The sequence below is a fragment of the Bombus pascuorum genome, chromosome 10 (genome assembly GCF_905332965.1).
Source record: "Bombus pascuorum chromosome 10, iyBomPasc1.1, whole genome shotgun sequence".
In the NCBI taxonomy this organism is placed as follows: Eukaryota; Metazoa; Arthropoda; class Insecta; order Hymenoptera; family Apidae; genus Bombus; species Bombus pascuorum.
In genome coordinates this window covers 10,161,865-10,181,004 of record NC_083497.1, presented here as the reverse complement: position 1 = coordinate 10,181,004, position 19,140 = coordinate 10,161,865, and the positions used below count along the sequence as shown (strand labels likewise).

Below are 19,140 nucleotides of genomic sequence, written 5' to 3'. Positions count from 1 at the left end.
CAATATTATTTGAGGGATAGTTATTATGTCTCAAATAATGTAGAGCTAATTGGCTGCTTTCGTGTTACCAAAATTTATCATATCTTGCACTTTTTTTTTTATTCTTTTAATTAAAGTATCAGGAACATTCTGATCATTTGGTACAGTATTTAAAAATGCATATACTATCTCTTTATTTTGTTTAACTTAGAATAATTATTCAAATGATTATCGCTGGTATCAACTTCACTTTTGATATATTAGTTATCCTCAGGGCACCTAGCGTCTTGGATTTCCTGCAAGTTTAAAGAATTAAAATCAAGCTTGAATCAGAAAGAACTCAAATCAGTTGCAACTTAATTCTGACTTGGTATTGATAATATTGACAGAAAGAAGGATGATTAAAAATGAAGAAATGATTAAAGAAAGAAGAAAAATAGATGACAATCTTACGCGGTTTCGCTTATCTCCGTATTTCGACCAAAATGTAACTTTACACGAGCTTTTTTGTCCAGTTTGCTTATTGAAGACGGAACAGGAAGAGAACGGTGGTGAATACAAGTGTAAAGAAATAGCAGGATTCACGGTACTTGGATTTTCAACTCGATGAAGTCCTAAAGAATCTGTAACAAGTTGTATACAAATAAATTCAAAATAAAATCTCAACAGTATTATATAACGATAGATAATTTAGTATATTTAGAAAGTATACCATTGATATAACATATCTGATTAAGACCGAGGGTATTTTTTTCCAATTCTTGTAGCTCTTCTGGTTTCTCACGCTGTGTAGGCCACGCGTACCGTGTCTATAAAATCATAAACATAATAAAAAATTGTTTATTATAGATATATATGAAAAAAAGAATATTTCATTCTATACCTCAAAGAGTTCACCTTGGAGAATTTTCATTACGCAATGTGCATTCGCATGATCATGTATTGCTGAACCATGACCTTCTCCCCAACATAGAATCATTAGATTGAACCTTCCATTTCCTTCATCGACTAAATTTCTTGTATACCTAAGCACAATGATTCATTTGGATTTTCCTTTAAGGACTTATATGATAAACTAAATAAGCACCGGTGAATCACATTAAATTGGAGGACAATAAATTAGTCTGATTGGAAATACACTCGGTATAGGCATTGTATCTAAGTTTATGAGAATGTTTTGTCGTTCGTTACTTTCGACCCGATAAGTGTCGCGTGTCAAAGAACCGATGTTCTGAATCAAGTGTAATGTTTAAGAGAAGGGGGCATACGTGGAAAGTGTGTGTAACCAGCCGTTCACCGTACTATACTACGAACACTACTGATTTATGTGCAATACACATGAACATTGAAGTGTTCCGCATACTTACGTTTCGGTTGCAATGATGTCAAATCTTTTTCGTCATATTTCTTTGTGTATTATATTTTTAAATAACATGCTAGAAGATAATGTTTCCATATCTATTTACGAAACGCAAATAAGACGTGTACTAGATCGGAATAAAGTGAATCGAACGAAGTACTAGAAGTCAACAAAGTGTTTCGATGAATATTTTCGATGTAATTTTTATGCGATTAGTAATCGTTTTTTTTTCCGTTCGATATAGTACGTTCTACTCTGTAAAGAGGTTGTGCCTGAACTACAGTTTTCCATACTTTCGCGTGTTATGTGGAAACCGGCTATGGTAGCAATTCCGTGTAATAATTCCATTTATACATATATATATATATATATATATATATATATTGTAACGTGATCAATATTATCTTTATAATTGGTGAAGTAATATTCATTGAAAATTTATGTTATCTTGTAAGCGAACAGAATAGAAAGTTTAGACTAATTCATTTGTTTTCTCATTCTAAACATAGACTTGTGCTTTTAATTTTGAAAAAGCTATACAAATTATTCTTTCAAACTGCTTTAATCACGATCTAAACACTTGGTTGTAGTTTCTGTCGATTATGTACTAATTAATGCAAAATATAATTAGCATACGAATAGAAGATCAGATTGTACTTACTAATTGATGTGTCATTCTTCATGAATGCAAAAGGATAGCTTTAATAGATTTTGATAGATGTTATTTATAATTTTTTAATTACATAAACAAAATTATCGTCTCGTATGAAAATACTATTTGTAATAATATCATCGTACAACTATCTGGAATAATTCTGGTATGTACTCTTTTTTGTTTTAATATTGATAGCTTTCTAATGCACACATTATGCCACTTATTGCATTTATTGTAGCATTGTAGTGCGAAGTGCGATCGTTGTAAAGTCTCGTAATATATATGTTTTTGCAGATAAGAATAATGACGTTTTCAGTAAACTTTTAAATTTGTCTTGCTTCTATCAGAAATCCGACCATGTTCCCTTCTTATTTTTCTTAAGGTCAGTTACTTCATGATCGCATGTCAACTTGCACAGATAATACTCAAAGTACAAGGTTATTAAATTCATTACTTAAGATTGAATGAAACAAAATATTTAAGAGACGACCAGGGTCGGAGAAACAGTTACAGATGATAACCTATCGTAAATTTTATGTTAATTTTATTTTATGTTTGAGATGTAGTTGTGCCGTATTCTGTCGACTGATAAAATATTTACTGGGGAATTCGATCTTTCGCGAACGTAAGACGCGTAGAAACGAAATAGAATGGAAATCAGGTGACCACCCTCGTTATAGTCATTGACATTTTAATTCAGTTAATATACTGTAACTTCATACCGTACTGCATTTTTGAAGCATTGAGATATATAAATCTTTATATTAAAATTCCTTATTTTTCCTTTAGATTATTTTAATAGCTTTTAGTATAATTTTCAAGCTGTCTGTTTACCTGTATCTGTCAAATTTTGCGTATTTTTTCCATTCTGCGGAGTTGCTTCTGTACGAGGCCATTAGATATTGAACCCTGTCTATATTCACGTAGTCAGTTTCAAAAGCTTCGTGTAAACCATCTATGAGTTCCCGAAGAGTTAAAGAATTCTTCTCGTTTAGTAGTTTATCACGAGAAACACAGGGTGATCCAGGATCTTCACTGTACACTTGCATTTTCTTCCCAATTTATCACCTTTCTTTTTTACCGGTGCTCTTTAAGTATTGACAAAAAAATATAATAGAAATAAATGACACGAAATGAAGAAACAACGAGCGTTAGGATACTCGAATTTGATTCTTGAAGCAAAAGAGAGCTATTTGAAAGCGAAAGCAAACGAGGAACACGATTAAGGAAGAACACGGTGCCCGTCTACAGCTCGTACTGATCTAGTAAAATGGAGGAGACAGCGTCTTGTATGAAGCCTAAGATACCCCCTACTCCCGACAACTCTAACAGTCTCAAATATTTTGTACACAGTCGTGAGGTAAACATTTCCGCAGTCTTAGTTGTTTTTTGTTTCTTCAATTAAAGTGGAGAAACAAAACATTCAATGTAATGTTGTGAACATTTTTAGCTGTATTTTAGCTTTATATTTTAGCTTTATTTTTAGCTGTATATTTTACGATTAACATTGTATAAATTTTTTTTGTAGAAAGATGCAAGATTAGAAAGGAAGCTTAATCTATTTAAATTTATTTTATATTTAAGTTATATCACGCATATTTAATACGTTCATTCATTTTTGCCTTAACACATCTGTGACATACGCAAGTGTTTATTAATGTTTAATATCTTTGATTTTAATTTTTATTTTACATATGTTACATAAAAAGAAAACTATGTTATTATATCGTTATGTCCGTTATAATTTTCAAAATGAAATATTCGTTCCGTTAATATGTGAACGATTGCTACGTAATCAGAGCGTTTTGCAATATGTCAAATGTTCTATCGTAACTAAAACAGTGTTACCTTATTTTTATTATGATTGTGCATATATATATACACATAAGAGGGAATGATTTAGTAAAATGTAACAAACGGAAACATGTTTTAGTGTAAACATACTTGCAATTTTAAAGATAAATCCTCGGCACTATTATATACTTTGATCAATTTTGAAAAAGAAAAGAAAGGAAATGACACTGGAAAATTTTCATAAAAATTCTGTAGAAAGAGAAGTGGAAGGGAGATAGGTTCGATTATCAGCTAAATAAAAATGCTGCTTTTGATTGTGAAAAATGAAAAATTGCGAGTGCGACAGAATCGTATGAACCGTTGTTAGTAGGACGTTCTTAACAATATAATTCAAGTAAATTCTGTTATGTATAAAGACATTATCGAAGACTATGAAGAAGGGATTTATTTTCAAAAATTTCGAAAGATGTAAATCGTTTGTTGACTTTTGTTTAAAAATCCTGAGCGGTAGTTTGCTCCAATTGACTTTGTATTCCAAATTGAAAGTCAAGTAACGACAGGTGTCACATTAGTGCACGCAAATTGTCTTTTCGTCATTGTTCTTCGGTTTCGTAGATGTTTTTCCATACGATGTGCTTTCCTTCTCTTTCGCACGGCAAGGTGAATCAGTGCACCTGCATGGCCTCGACTTGTTGCGCTCTCTGGCCGCAATGCAGCTGTAGTAAAGAATGTAATAAAAAATCAACAACTGGAAGTACCAGATCTACGTTCGGGGCAATTAGCGAAAGAAGTTGTTTCCGTTAACGTGAAATTTCCACGCTTCTTCCGTTTTCCTCTTTTCTTTCCTTCCATCGATACTTACATGCACGGTGAATTTTTACAATAATAACATTTCGCTTTCAGCTTTTTCTGGCTGGATTTAGATCTCTTGCATCTACAGGGTGTTGCTTTGCAAACACAACAAAGGGCTACTAATACTTTTTTCTGTTTGTCGCTCTTTGCGTGATTGGACTCATACTTGCAATTATTCAATGATTTATTTTTCGCTTTTTCCATACATACGGCGATAATCTTGCGTCGTGTTTTAGGGCTGCAACGAATAGTTTCTTAATATAATATTTTCGAAATGTGCTTCTTATTTTAACCCTTTGCCAGGGTAATAAAATGACGAAGAATTGGAAATGTACGATTTAGGAAATAATTGTATTTTCTTTTCAAGATCTCGGAATCAAGTGGAAAAATAGTTTCGACACGGCGGTCATTGACGATATATTGAATTTTAAAATTGTTCTTTTGTCCCTGTGATTTTCATTTATAATGTACTTATAGTACGCATTATTAAAATAATACTGTAATAATACTGTAAATTATGAGTTATCTAATGACTGCCTGTCCAAGTTTCTTACGATTTATATTATTAATGGGTTAGTTAAAGTAGTAAAAACATCCTACCTGATACAGTACTTTATCTTCCTATCTTCTCTTCTCTCATCTCTCTCTACACTAACATTACAACAGCAAGGAACTTTTTGGCATCGCGCACAACACGTAGATTCGATTATTTTTTGCTGCAATTCATCCATCACGTCAGAAAAAACGCTCAATCGTTGATAAGGAAGGTCATCGGAGTTATGCTGCTTAAGCTTCTCGCAGCAGCGGCATTCATTGATGATGGAATCGGTTTTAAGATCGGTCAAGTTCCTAGAAAAGTAACGTCGTACTTCTTCTCTAGGCTTCCACGCAGTGACGTACATAGTACGATCGTTATTAGACTCAGTCAGGACCGGTCTTCCATCGCAAATTGTTTTCTGCTCTTTACACATGCACATATCTGTGGGCAGTTCACAGTACGAACATTTTCGTGTTATCGCCATACACGTGCATTTGTCGCGAGGTTTATCGCAATAAAGACAAAACATCGATTTCATGTACCCAGTACTGCTCTTCTTTTCGTAAATTAATTTACAGTTGCATTTATTTTCAGGTTTGTAACAGTTCACGCAGTTTACCATCAATCTACAACTGTTTAATTCTAATTAAGTTTAATTGTCGATGAGACACTGACCGAGCTGAATAGATTTCGGATGTTCATGCAAATTCATATTTTTGTTAATATATTTACCTGCATTCGTTCCGTGATCTACAAAAATTGTTGCAAGGAATTATTCTTCTACAACTACATTCCTCCCAGGTTTTTTTATCACGGTATGGATTCGCACGATTACTTTCTTGAGAAACAGTATGATAACAGGATCTTTCCTTTCTTAAGCAACTTTTAGGATAATTTATAGGTTCGTTATTGTATTGACGCATCGGTAAATAATAACAATTGCATGTGCTTTTTTCGGTTGTAACATAATCGGTGATGCCCGTATACTTTGTATAACTTGGGTTTGTGTTTGTACATATCATACGGGAGTCGAATTTGTCAGGTTGCGTAGATACCGCGATAGATTCTTTTTCAGAATGCACAATAACATTCATTTTTTCACCTGACTTGTCTTCTCGAGTTTTAGTAATCCGCGGTTCAAGTTCTTTTTCTTCTTCAACGTCGATTCCCTTCTCAAGCTGTGGTTTCGTCAACGATTCATGAATTTCGCGATTTTTAGGCATGTCTTGAGTTTCAGATATTTTTTTATCGTTTTTAGGATTTCCTTGATTTCCTAATTGAATACTAACATTTTGAATTGGCGAAACAGGCGAATTTTTGCTATTAGTAATTAATAAATTTGTTTTATTTGGATTTCTTTTACTGACGTTAGAATTTATTTTATGTTCTGCATTGTTTTTTATTTCTCCTTTGGTGTATTGCGAAGGATTGGAAGCAGGATTGTCTTTATTGTTCTTTTTATTTCCTTCGTATACAGGCGGTTTTATTGAATTAGCTATATTCGGATTTTTATTATTATTTTTATTTTCCTTGTTTACAGACTGCTTTTTTGAATTATCTGTATTCGATTCAGGTTTATCATTTTTCTTCGGTGCAAGTATTTTCTTCAGCATAGGTATTTTCATCGGTATAGGTATTTTCACCGGTATAGGTACTTTTGTCGGTATAGGTATTCTTTTCGGCATATATGTGAGCAATTTAGAGGGAATAGATTTTTCCTCCCCTTTTGTATCGTCTTTAGATTTCTCTGGAAATTCGTTAGTTTTTATTTCAGAAATTTTAACAGTTTTATCGATAGTAACATCAGGCGATGCAGGTTCCACGAATCCCTCGGGCTTTGGTTCTGGACGTTCTGTTCTACCTGTAATCATTTTTAAGCCTTTGAAAAGAAGCGATGGTCTCAATATTTGTTGGATGATTTTCGTGTCTTTACTTTCGCTGTCGTCTTCTTTCTCTAACTTTTTCTCCTCTGCTTTTTTCGTATCCTTAATTTTGCTGTCGTCTTCTTTCTTTAACTCTCTCTCCTCTGCTTTTTTCGTATCCTTAATTTTGCTGTCGTCTTCTTTCTTTAACTCTCTCTCCTCTGCTTTTTTCGTATCCTTAATTTTGCTGTCGTCTTCTTTCTTTAACTCTCTCTTCTCTGCTTTTTTCGTATCCTTAATTTTGCTGTCGTCTTCTTTCTTTAAGTCTCTCTTCTCTACTTTTTTCGTATCTTTAATTTTGCTGTCGTCTTCTTTCTTTAAGTCTCTCTTCTCTACTTTTTTCATACTTTTAATTTTTCTGTCATCTTCTTTCTTTAATCCTCTCTCCTCTGCTTTTTTCGTATCTATAAGTTTACTATCGTCTTCTTTCTTTAACTCCCTCCCTTCTGCTGTTTTCGTATCTATAATTTTACTATCGTCTTCTTTCTTTAACTCCCTCCCTTCTGCTGTTTTCGTATCTATAATTTTACTATCGTCTTTTTCTTCTAATGTTCTCTTCTCAGCTTTTCTCATATCTTTAGCTTTGCCTTCGCCTTTCTCTTCTAACGTTTCATCTTCCAATTTTTTTCCCGCTGATTCCTCTTTCAATATTTCTTTATCTTTTTTCTCTTCAATTGCTTGCTGCTTTGGTTCAAGTTTGCTATATTCCTTACGCAACTTGTATTTTTTAGAAATAGTCAGCGGTACATGGGTTTGAGGTTTTGAATCAACCGTATCTTTCGTCGATTGTTCCAAAATATCAATAATTCCTACAGGTTTTGGTTGTATGGGTTGTTTCAACAACTGTTTAAGTACAATTACCTCAGGTCTTATTGTTCTCGATGGGACAAACTTTGGCATGATAGGTGGAATTTCTTCCGGTTTTTTGCTTTCTTCTGGCTCAGTAAGTACCTTCTCTTCCTCTGGTAACTCTTTTGTATCCTTTTCTTTTTCCAAGACTTCCGCATCTTCAGCAGGCTCTTCCTTTAATTTGTCTATACGTTCCTGCAAATCCATAGAATATTTTGGGCACGGTACAAACGTCGTTGTTTCTTTTAAATCTTCTGAGGGTTTACGACAAATAGTTGTTGTTTCTTTCTCTTTTACAGTCGGTTTTTCAAACTTTTCAATAGTCTTCATATCGACGCATACATCTTCTTCTTCCTCTGTTATGCAATTACAAGTCATCCATGATTCTTTATTTACTGTCTTAGAGTAAGGTCTTCTGATTTTACAACTGCATCGCAGATTAGACCTATCAATTAACACTTGATCTCTTTTACGATATTTACATATACTTTCAGTAGTTTTTATAGGCAATGTACGATGTTCACTATCGTTAATACGATAATTTAAATTTGGCTCCACCGACCAAGCGTCGGATGAAATACATACATCTGTATTTCGACTGCTGCAAATCGATTTCGATGACCATCCGTCGCTCTCCGAGTCTGTCAAAGTCTTCGTTGTATAAATCGTGGAGCAAGGTTTCTCCATTTTGTCGCATATAACAAATTTCGATTTCTCAAACGACAAGTCTGACTTATCAATCGTCATGAGGGTATCGCTATTATCGATATTCTTGCATCCACATTCGGTGAAAATAGAGTCAGTGCTTACACGGACATCTTCGTCAAGATTGTCATAGACGTCGATAAAATTACAGCTTTCTACTTTTAGCGTATTTTTGGAATCACCGTATGGGCTTGAGCTATAGGTAGTGCTGTCATCGTTACTTTCTTCACTTTTTACAAGAAGATCGATCGAATCCTGTTCTTGAAATTTTCTGCGCTTGTTCCGAATTGAAGTGATAAGTTTGCTCGATGAAACTTTTGACTGTTCCGTCGTCGTTTCTGAGCATGATTCCGTGCATGATTGAGATTTATCTTGTTTACTAGTTGCCTAACAAATAAAACAGTAAGCGGACAATTTTTTTTTAAAAGAAATTCTATAGACGAATAAAAAGTAGAATTACTTGGATATTTTCGCTGGCTTCCGAACAGATATAAATGTTCACGTTTCCAGTCATCCTACGATTATCAGTTTTTACATTGTTTAATGATCTTGAGTGTCTTTTTTTCTTTGCTTCTTCGAATGCGTTATCTTTTTTACTCTGAGGTTTTTCTTTTTCCTCGTGTAATTTTCTAATATTCGTACGTGCAGTATTATATTTTTCCCGAAGGCGATTCGATTTTAAACGATTATCAAACTGCTCGTTATTTTTACGTAATCGTTCTATCGTTGCACTATTCCGAGTGGTACGTGGTCGATGCTCGTGCTTCATTTTTACTAGAATTCCTTCCTTATCTACGTAGCAAACTTTATCAAAGTTAGCTTCTTCTTTTGGCTTCTTATCAGCATCTTGGTCTTCTTTCTGCTTTTTAAAACGCAAAATACATAATACGTTAAAATAATAATTTCCTTCGTTTTGTATGCGCGTACACTGACAATAAAAATGTGCTAAAAAATTGAAGTATCTTGGATACTTGCATCTTAAATACCATTTTACATTGCTTCACGATATTCTGCATCGCTTCTTTGATCGAGCTATTGATTATTTCTGTTAATTTCGTAGGAGAAATCTTGTCTTCTCTATCATGCTTCGTGCGTGTTTCTGAAAAATTGTCACAAGTTTCAGAACAAATGCAATCTCTGTTCGAATCCAAATCTACTTCTCTATATTTGTCTACTTTCTGAAATTTTTCTTTCGTGCAAGTCATCGAGTCGCAAATTCCATTTGCATCTAAATCTACAGTTTCAGATTTTTCTTTCGTGCAAGTTATCAGATCGCAAAATTCGTTTTCATCCAAAAGTACCTTTTCGTCACTTTTCGTTTCATCTTTCACTTCATCCTCGATTTCGTCTTTGATTTCATTCTTCGCTTCATTCTTGATTTTATCCTTCCAAATGTTTTTATTCTTTCTGTCCTCTTCAGTTGTTCGTAAGATATTTCTGTCTTTGGTATAGGACACCTTCTGGTGTTCAAGGTGTGTTGCAGGTAAAGTTCTAGGCACTGACACATTTGGCAAAAATGGAGGGGAAACGCTTGCTTTTACACCGTGAAGCGGATCAATTACATTTTGATCGCCACTTTTTGGAAGCTTTTCTGAATTGTGTCCCGGGAGAGACATCGTTTTCTATTTCCAAAATACCTGGCTTTGAATCCGTTTGTCTGCGACTGAACTTCTTAATTATGTCCTTTTTCTACTTTCTTCTTTTACGTTTGTCTTTGTCAAATCTTACGTCGTCTTCCAGATATATTTTTCTTCGATTTTGAAGAAACTTATACGTTTTTTTCGACATAGCCGAAGTTCATTTATATGTTGGAAAACAATAATTTTATTTCATCTCTCGGATAGATAATTGTTAATTCTTTTTTTATTTGAAAGTTCTATTAAAGGTTATACATTTTAATAGGATAGAAAATTTGAAACAATCGAAGGTATTTTTGCGTGCATCGGAACTATGATTATGAAGTGTGTTGCATGTAATACGATTAAAGTACCATCATTTTTAAATGATAGAGAGATGAGCGAATATTTATATATCTTGAAATACCGATAGCGAATGACGATCAATTCGGAGAATTGATATTACTTGGAAAGAATTTGTGCAGAGCGTGTGTAATCTTTAATAATACGGTGTGATTAAGAAATAAGGGTTTAATGCACTTAGGATTTTTAAACTATATATTTTCTCTTTTTAATTCAAAAGGAGAACGCTATTAGTTTAATTACTGACAAAGCTTTGGATAATTCCTATATGCTTACATATTATATGCATTCTGTACATTTTCACGCATTTAAATAATTTCGCAGCATAAAAATCCGCAATTCACCCTTTAACATACTTAACAAACTATTTATTTGTCCTATGATAAATTTCCACCATTGAGTTCGCCAATGTAAGTATAAGATCCGGTAACTAACGGTGTCTCGAGATTATACTATCAGGAATCAAATTCCAAAAGTTTGTAACACACGTTTGAAGATATTATTTTTACCCTTTTATTGGATTGACTCGTTATTATCACTTGTTTCATCGGCGGATGTTAAAGTACCAGATTTATGTGTCTTTTTAACGCAACTACAAGTAGAAGATGCCTCGCTTAAAACTTCTGCGTCACATAAGCAATCATACATAATTTCCATTTCTTCAAACTTTACGTCTCCTCTGTGCGTCTTGCATTTGTGTTTCTTACATTTAGGCGGCTAAAATGACGATTAAGAAATATATATGCTAGTTGTTGCAATTATTAATTCACATTTCAAGTTACCTTGAATGGTGCTACCATCTTATGAGCAAATTTCTTCATCACATTCGGCTTTTGTCGAGCTTGTCTTTCACATGGATACAGTTGCTCCACCTCTTTACTTTTGTCTGCCTTTTCAGACAAGCATATTAACGGTATTCTATTTCTAGGTTTCTTACGAACTTCCTGACGTCCAACCCTTGTTTGAAATTCGCGTAAGACATTTTTATAAGCTTGCGACTCCTGATAAGCAAGTCTGCCATCTTTTTCTTTCGATTTAAACTTAAAGCGAAATAATAATCTTTTATGAAAGCGTTACTCTATCTCATATAGTATATGTACTTCAAAAATGTGACGACATGAACCATTTTTGTGTTAGAGTCTCAAAACCGTCGGCAAGGGATTTTATGGGCTAAGAATGGAAAATTAAAAAAATAATATTTGATCACTGGTCCCTAGAATCTATCCCTTTTGCCAACATTATATATTTTGAATAAATAATTTTCTTGTCCGCTTCCAAAGAGTATTACACTTCTCCTGAGAAGCTTGTTTACTTACCGATGAATCAGGTGCAGGAGAACGATCGACATTTCGATCTTCCGCATCTGAAGATCGATGAGAACTTCCACTTCTCCGTTTTCTAATTTCTCTTTCTTGAATTAATTTCATTCGATCATGCCTTTTCAATTCTTCGATCAGTCCTGGACTCTGATACATAGGCAAGTACCTTTTTACCATAGGCATTTCAAATTTTCGTTTCGCCATCTCTGGATGATTGGAAGCACAGTTCTTACAAATATCTGGTCCATAACTTCGCGATGGAGATTCACGAGCAAAGTATTCATTTCGTGTGGCTTCGCTTCCTTTTTCAGCAGTTTCGGGAACAAATCGACGTGATCCTTTTGATCGTGATTTAAGCTCAGGATAAATCTCTTCGTCATCGGTTAACGTTGATTTTTCTGAACCACTTCTTCGTTTTGACCTGCCATGTTTATCGCGATTATTTTTCAAAAATGCTTCCCTTAATTGAATATTAAAGAGCATTAAAGAGAAAAATTCCTTTTCATCAATGAGACGATGTTGTAGCTCGTTATTATTTATCGCGGTCTTTGCCAAACTTCTTTGTCAGATATAAGCAAGAAATTTTTTTTAAATACTCCAGAAACCTAATAAAAAGTCTATAAAAGCTATTATCCTTATCATTTATGTTATTCTTATTACCTATGATATTATCATTATAGGAGGAGATGAATCATTTTTCAAGAAAACTGGAGACATAAAGGCTTGAAAAATCGCGAAGTTACAAATGATAAAATGTTTAATTTCCTTTGAATCTTTCTTTACTTTCGTCGTGAATTCGCCAAACAACCTAATATGTACTTACCCTGCTATCTATTTTGATATTTACCTTCGACGATGCTTTTCTTTCTGTCTTTTACTCTCCTTATTTAACTCTTTAGAAAGTTCACCAAACTTTCTTGCGTCTGCGATATTTGTATCTTTCTCAATATGATTATCTCTTCTATCATGTTTGTGCAATTTTGTTTGAATGGATTTGTTTTTATCTGATAGATCGGTGGTTTTATCGACCTTTGTCTTTTTTATTAGCTTGTCGAAAAATGTATTTTTATTTTCAGTATCAATTTTCAGAAGTTTTCCTTCTGACATTATTGGCTTCATTTCCGAATATTGCATTTTAGATCCTGCAGCTTCTTCCATAGTCGCTTGTCGGTTCCTCGATTTATGATCAACACCTGGATCATATAATGAAGTATTATCTGTATCTGAACAAATTGTTGCAATTTCTTCCGAAGGTTCTATTCTATCCTTTATTTTCCTCGCAGTTATGCTTTTTATCTTTCTGTTTTCTTCTAATTCCGTATTTTCTTGCGCCAAATCTTTCGAGTCTTTGTACTCAGAAAAATCATCCTTCGTATACTTTTGTTTGATCCGCGGTTCTATCACCTTTGTATAATCTGTCTTGCCTTTAGATACAGTCTGACTAACTCTATTTGTCTGCTCCGATATAGTGCTCATACCCAATGAATAAATATCTTTATCTGCAGTTGTTTCAAATGTGATCTCTGATGTGCAAGTGCAAAGATCCTAAAAGAAGCAAAAGAATGTTTTCCATCGTCTCTGGTATTTTGCAGTGTTAACTAGACTGCGGATTTATGTTCTTATATGAATAGTTAGAAGAGTAGAAGCTTGGTAGAGATTTGTTTCACCTATTAAATATTATTTTGAATATTCTATACAATTGTATTCTATAAAATTCTTCCACCAAATTTCAAATAAATACATAAAGATCCAGAGTCTGGTTATAAACTTATATACAACTTTTTTAAAGTATAAATATGATAATACTAATTCATCCTTTTCTGTCGTGCTCCACGTGTCTCTATATTTAAGTCCTGTAGGCACTTTTATGTCTGACGGTTTATCGACATCCTCTACTTGGCGAACACGTTTTCGTATTTGTGAGTCTTTAGTCTCATCTACTTCGAAATAAGACGTGTCTTTCACAACAGACTCCAGATGCCTGTTTTATCGTACGTTTGTTAAAAATAATTATGTACAATAAGAAATACTTACTGTTAGTAAATAATTATATACAAATTAAAATTAATCATAGTCTTTCATTTTTTATACAACATTACCTTGGTAATGGTTTCGTCTCGAAATTCTTTTCATACGATACCCTCCTAGTTAGAGTTTCATCGGAAGTATCTTCCGTTGTTGTCTGTCTACTTCTCCTTCTAGTCAAGTGTGATGGACTATCAGTGTCTCTGTCTTGCACTTTTAGCAGACTCTCGTTTTCCTCGTCAGACGAAGAGGAAGAAGAAGGCGAGGAATCCTTCGTCCTTCTAACTCTTTTATACGATTGGATTGGCATTGATTGCTTTCTGCGAAGCATACTGATAATCTTATTCATAAGGGATGGACGTTTCCTTTGCAATCCTTTGCGTGTCTTCTCGTCATTCTGTCGAAGCGATAAATTTCTTTCTTTGATCAAATTTTCGACTAAATTTCATTTTAAATGGTTTTTTTTTTGCAACAAGATGGATACTCTAAATTCTGTATCTTCCAGTGTTTTTAAATAAGAGTGAGCTGTGTAAATTTTTAATTTCGCTCTATATCGTTCGATAGTACTTTTTAGAAAACGATGGATCAAAAATTTGAGGTGCCCTAAAAGGAAGTTTAAGCAAACTTTCTTTCGATAAAACGTTAAATCCTCCCCCAAGGAATAATGATCCAGAAATATGAAAATATTCGGAGGGCTTAGAATGTTTCATACCTCTCCTTTACCGAGCCAAGGAATTCTCGCAACTGCATCGACGATTCTATTTATACGACCTAGTTTCCTTCTATGCTTTCTATCCTTCGGAAGTAATTCTTCCGAATCGCCGTCTATTTCTATGTGTATTACTTCTTCTTCGTCGACATCTTCACTCGGCCAGGATTCCGTGTCGGCAATCGAACTTGATGAATCCGAATCTCTCAGCTCGATAACCGGCCGCTTTTTTAATTTGCCACGAACTTTTCTACGTGCCCTCACAACGAAACCAGAAGTTGGTGATTCACTGTCCGAGATCGATTCTTTTACTAACGGTTGATTGAATATCTAAATACGAAACGATATTAAAATAGTAGCAAAAAGATAAGACATTTAACGAAGTTGATATTAGTCGAAAAGACTCTACTATATCACGTTGAAACGCACTTGGATTGTTACGTCGTCTCGAATTTTCTGTGCTTCCACGTCTTTGAATCGTTTCCTCGTTTTCTCCATTTCCACTTCCTCAGGAGATTCATCTTGATACGCTGGGACAATTAACACGGTTAATGTAGTACACTTTAATGAGTTTGTCTCAGCTATACGTTGAATTCTTACTGTAACTGTATTCGGTACTTTGATCGAGATCTTCCAAGGATTTATCATCCGTCTGCTCACCGACGTCTTTTTCCATTTTCTCTGGCTGCTCGACTCTTAGTTTGTTTTCTTCTTTTTCTTTCTTCGCTTTTACCTCTTCTTTGTCTTCTATCTTTCCTTCCTTTTTTGCTATCATTTCCATTGCTCTTTCTTCTTCTTCTTCTTCTTCTTCTCCCCCTATTTCGCTTCCATTTTCGTATCTTTCTCCTAATATCTCTTCACCTTCATATTCTGTATCTAATATCTCTTCATCTCCATATTCTTCGCCTAACATTTCTTCATCCTCAGTTTCATACTCTTCACCCATCATCTCTTCATCTTCCACTTCATATTCTTCACCTGGCATCTCTTCATCTTCCACTCCATATTCTTTATTTAACATCTCTTCCTCTTCAGTTTCATATTCTTCGCCTAACATTGCTTCGTATTCTTCCCCCATCATTTTACCTTCCTCATCCATTATTTTATCTTTTTCTTCTTCCAATTTCAATTCACGTTTTAGCAAGGCTCTTCTTGGTATTTCAAATTGATCTTCCGAAGAGTCTCTAATATTTGAAGGGCGTTAGTGATCACCGGTTAGCCGATTCAGGATTTTTATCATTAATAAATTTACTTCTCCTCACTCATGTCGGACAAGTCACCGTAGTCCATCGGTGACCGACAAATGGTGCACAAATTCTGCAAATCCGCGAAACATTGCGTACAATATAGGCCAATGCAACCAGGAGTTGGACATTTAACATGTGGATCCTCGTCACGTTCCACTGTGCCACATAGAAGACACGCTTTTTGTTTCAATGGGAAAAATATATTCAATAAGGGAAACATGGCCCACAATTTCTCTTTTAAAGTCACTTTCTCGATCTTTTCCCCTTCGGTGAGGCCAAATTTTCGGCGCAATTGACGTCTAGCAAACTTCAAAAAATTGCCCCTTGACCTAGTTCGAAGTAAAAATTAGGAGAAAATAAGTATTTCGAAGTTGGCGAATCTAAAAAACAGATTTCGACCCGTCTGTAGTTAAGATAAGTTCACCAGGTAGATACCTTGGGTATAGAGAAATTGAATACCTGATGATGTAATTGTACAACCAAGCTGCCCTCTGCTTTGCTCTCTCGGGATAATACTGGCACATGACTACCTGTCTCATTCGTAAACCATAAGGCTCGAAAAATGCCATCAGCCAGCAAAGAAAGATCAAAACGAGGATCTGAGTGTATTTATCGAAATCAGGTGTTACAGGATCCGGAAGACAAAGCATCGTATCGATTTCTGTTCCCTGCCCGTGTGGCGTGAATGCTTTTACGATACTTTTATAAAGGTCAGCTAAATACCCATCGCCCGATACGTGAATAGTTACCACGTTTGGTCGTTCGACCTAAAAGAATGCCGTATTGCTGTATGAAGTAATCGCAATAATTATCAGCAGTCTGATAATAATAGTTTGTCATTTTACTTTGCTTTGAAATCGTCCGTAAAGTTGTATGGTGTTCAGTACCCAATAAAGACAATAATCTATCAACATGTACGTGATAAGTTTGACCGTAGCTAGGCTTAAAAATATAATAGACTTGGATAATTTCGTTCTTTCGGATTTTATTAATATGACGGAAGAGAGTGGTACGTATTTGTTGCGTTCACGTCGATTCAGTGGCAAAACTGTCTCCTTGTCTTGATGTGTTCTTATCAAATCGATGGTACGTAGATCGTCGGTTATGTATCGATTGTCGAAACGCTCGCTGGTTAACCATTTGTAACGATAGCGTAACACTCTGAAAATATTAGATCGGATAGTCAATTTATATTGAATATTACATTTTTGACATTGTTTTAGAGAAATGCGCGAACGTACGTTCAATTTCACGATTGAATAAATTCATAATTATTCAACTATTCTTATCGATGTAACAGTTACATTACTTTACCTGAGTATGATAAAGAACATGAAAAAGGACGTGATGAAATTCATGAAATCGAAGAAACCAAAGAGTTTGTCCGTTCTCGAGCGTATCTCTGTAGTAATACTCGTGGATACGTCTTGCATCGTCCTGCTTTGGTTCGTTTCGAAATGAAACGAATGGGAGAACTTAACTTTAACGTAGAACATCGCTTTCATGTGCATCGTGAACTTCTTAATTTCTACGAATTGCGACTGTAAAAACGTCTTCGGGGGAAAGAAAGAAGGAAAATTCAAATTTATTTCGAGATAACTTACTGCTCTTTACGACACCAACTACGCTGTCAGCGATATAGGAAACAAGCATGCAAATGAAATCCAGTGGCTTCACTATGTAACACAGACTACTGACTACGTAAGTTATGTTGCAAACCAATCCAAAAATTGGACCCAATTTTGCTTTGCAATCCGCCACTGCTCCTTCAAAAACGCTTTGGCACCTGTCGAAAGGTGTGCCCAACTTTTTGTTACATATACTTATGATACTTCCCAGCCATTCGAATACCGCAGTGATAACTCTAACTATGATGAGATACGAAGTAAAGGATGCAGGTTGTAAAACGTTTACTAGATTGTACACAAATTCTACTTACGTATGCTAAGAACGACTCTTTTAATCGCAATTAGAGTCTGTTTAATCTTCTTTACTACCACTTTGACCGTCTTTATGACTTTCGATATTGCTTCTCGCAAAGCGTAAAACGGTTGTTTTGCTAAATCTATGACGGTCTTTACCGCTTCCTTTAACTGTTCCTGCAGAGTAAACGATATTTTCTAGTTGACCGTGAATGCGATCGATATTCGAGAACGGGGAATTTAATGACGTAAAATGATATAGAGCGATATACGTACTTGCGCACAGGCTAGTGACTCTGAAAGTACACCGGTGTTGTGCATAGTATTCTTCACTGGTCCTGTTAAAGCTAAAATAAACGCGTACGCCATTAAAGCTTGCCTTCCGCGTTTCGAGAAAAATTGCGGCAAGAGAAGAAACACAACGCATCTGAAACATTTTTCTATTTAATTAAACTACCAAGATTATATCGTACATGTTATATGTATGATAAATACATATGCATATCATAGCATACCGGACTTGGAAAGAGAATGCAAGACCAAGAGTGAGAATTATTCCTATTATTGTACAGAGGAACGTCGCAGACGACAGCTTAAAATGCAATTGGAAAACGAAAAATATGAAAAATATGTACGTCAAGAATATTCCTCCAACGAATCCTGCGAAGCTTTTTGCTATGTAATTTTCCAATGTTCCATCGGTACGAATTACAACAATCTTTTTATACATCCAAGAATCTCTTAAAATAGCAAAGATTTTGCCTAAGAGGTGTGTAACCTTCTTCTTAAACCTGTCTCGATTTTCCAAAGATGGTCAATATAAAAACGAAGTCAAAATTTCTCGATTATTTAAAGCTCCAGACTAACCATATTTTTCTTCGACGAATTTGCTGCTTCAAAGTATATACAGGCTTGACGATACCCTTCGAAATCTCAATCGATGTCAGTTTTTCATCCTCGTAACTTTGCCTCAGTTTTTCCAATTTGTTGGCTTTCAGAACCAATTGGAAAAATGCCATGATAGAACTCTGTTCGTCCGACGCTAATAAATCACGCTGATAACTGAAATTATTCTTTGTACGATAGTTCCTTATGTAATTAATGGTTAAGTATACGGTTAACTTTTACTGTCTGTAGAGATGCGATTTCATTTTTCTTTTCTTTTTTATCGAATTGTATAAAATATAGGAAGTACGTATACATTACGTTATATCGCCAGCTATAAGTTTTCAAGTATACAATAAAATTGTGAATTATATTGCAAATAATACGAACGAGTTGATTG

General features: G+C 34.6%; 4 protein-coding genes across 4 annotated transcripts; all 4 read right to left on the bottom strand.

Annotated features, from left to right (window-relative positions):
- Nucleotides 1-144: 144 nt before the first annotated feature.
- Nucleotides 145-3,265, bottom strand: LOC132911138 (cysteine dioxygenase type 1). Its single transcript, XM_060967536.1, has 5 exons — nucleotides 2,829-3,265; nucleotides 863-1,004; nucleotides 692-788; nucleotides 433-602; nucleotides 145-275 (listed from the first exon to the last, which is right to left on the bottom strand). The coding sequence occupies exons 1-5, from the start codon at nucleotides 3,041-3,043 to the stop codon at nucleotides 240-242; spliced, it is 660 nt and encodes a 219-aa protein (XP_060823519.1). The 5' UTR covers nucleotides 3,044-3,265; the 3' UTR covers nucleotides 145-239.
- Nucleotides 3,266-3,597: 332 nt separating this feature from the next.
- LOC132911218 (uncharacterized) lies at nucleotides 3,598-5,800 on the bottom strand. Its single transcript, XM_060967669.1, has 3 exons — nucleotides 5,241-5,800; nucleotides 4,651-4,878; nucleotides 3,598-4,504 (listed from the first exon to the last, which is right to left on the bottom strand). Exons 1-3 carry the CDS (start codon nucleotides 5,798-5,800, stop codon nucleotides 4,357-4,359), a joined length of 936 nt encoding a protein of 311 aa, XP_060823652.1. The 3' UTR covers nucleotides 3,598-4,356.
- Nucleotides 5,801-11,122: 5,322 nt separating this feature from the next.
- Nucleotides 11,123-12,525, bottom strand: LOC132911174 (uncharacterized). The gene is made up of 3 exons (XM_060967586.1): nucleotides 11,950-12,525; nucleotides 11,416-11,673; nucleotides 11,123-11,350 (listed from the first exon to the last, which is right to left on the bottom strand). Exons 1-3 carry the CDS (start codon nucleotides 12,433-12,435, stop codon nucleotides 11,147-11,149), a joined length of 948 nt encoding a protein of 315 aa, XP_060823569.1. The 5' UTR covers nucleotides 12,436-12,525; the 3' UTR covers nucleotides 11,123-11,146.
- Nucleotides 12,526-13,920: 1,395 nt separating this feature from the next.
- LOC132911173 (DC-STAMP domain-containing protein 2-like) lies at nucleotides 13,921-19,075 on the bottom strand. The gene is made up of 12 exons (XM_060967585.1): nucleotides 18,723-19,075; nucleotides 18,371-18,646; nucleotides 18,132-18,282; nucleotides 17,873-18,032; nucleotides 17,538-17,801; nucleotides 17,248-17,461; nucleotides 16,779-17,094; nucleotides 16,393-16,700; nucleotides 15,939-16,262; nucleotides 15,287-15,885; nucleotides 15,116-15,216; nucleotides 13,921-15,016 (listed from the first exon to the last, which is right to left on the bottom strand). Exons 1-12 carry the CDS (start codon nucleotides 18,872-18,874, stop codon nucleotides 14,684-14,686), a joined length of 3,198 nt encoding a protein of 1,065 aa, XP_060823568.1. The 5' UTR covers nucleotides 18,875-19,075; the 3' UTR covers nucleotides 13,921-14,683.
- Nucleotides 19,076-19,140: the final 65 nt, after the last annotated feature.

Excerpts from the sequence above, each read along its gene's own strand:
- LOC132911218 (XM_060967669.1), bottom strand. The coding sequence starts at position 5,800 with ATGGTAAACTGCGTGAACTGTTACAAACCTGAAAATAAATGCAACTGT. Across the intron at positions 4,879-5,240 it reads AAGATAAAGTACTGTATCAG|CCCTAAAACACGACGCAAGA; the intron begins GTAGGATGTTTT and ends TATTCGTTGCAG. Across the intron at positions 4,505-4,650 it reads TGTAAAAATTCACCGTGCAT|CTGCATTGCGGCCAGAGAGC; the intron begins GTAAGTATCGAT and ends TCTTTACTACAG.
- LOC132911138 (XM_060967536.1), bottom strand. The coding sequence starts at position 3,043 with ATGCAAGTGTACAGTGAAGATCCTGGATCACCCTGTGTTTCTCGTGAT. Across the intron at positions 789-862 it reads TCCAAGGTGAACTCTTTGAG|ACACGGTACGCGTGGCCTAC; the intron begins GTATAGAATGAA and ends ATGATTTTATAG. Across the intron at positions 276-432 it reads ACGGAGATAAGCGAAACCGC|GAAATCCAAGACGCTAGGTG; the intron begins GTAAGATTGTCA and ends TTAAACTTGCAG.
- LOC132911173 (XM_060967585.1), bottom strand. The coding sequence starts at position 18,874 with ATGGCATTTTTCCAATTGGTTCTGAAAGCCAACAAATTGGAAAAACTG. Across the intron at positions 18,033-18,131 it reads AGTCACTAGCCTGTGCGCAA|GAACAGTTAAAGGAAGCGGT; the intron begins GTACGTATATCG and ends TTTACTCTGCAG. Across the intron at positions 17,462-17,537 it reads AGTTGGTGTCGTAAAGAGCA|AAATTAAGAAGTTCACGATG; the intron begins GTAAGTTATCTC and ends CGCAATTCGTAG.
- LOC132911174 (XM_060967586.1), bottom strand. The coding sequence starts at position 12,435 with ATGCTCTTTAATATTCAATTAAGGGAAGCATTTTTGAAAAATAATCGC. Across the intron at positions 11,674-11,949 it reads CTCCTGCACCTGATTCATCG|TTTAAATCGAAAGAAAAAGA; the intron begins GTAAGTAAACAA and ends TTTCGCTTTAAG. Across the intron at positions 11,351-11,415 it reads AGATGGTAGCACCATTCAAG|CCGCCTAAATGTAAGAAACA; the intron begins GTAACTTGAAAT and ends TCGTCATTTTAG.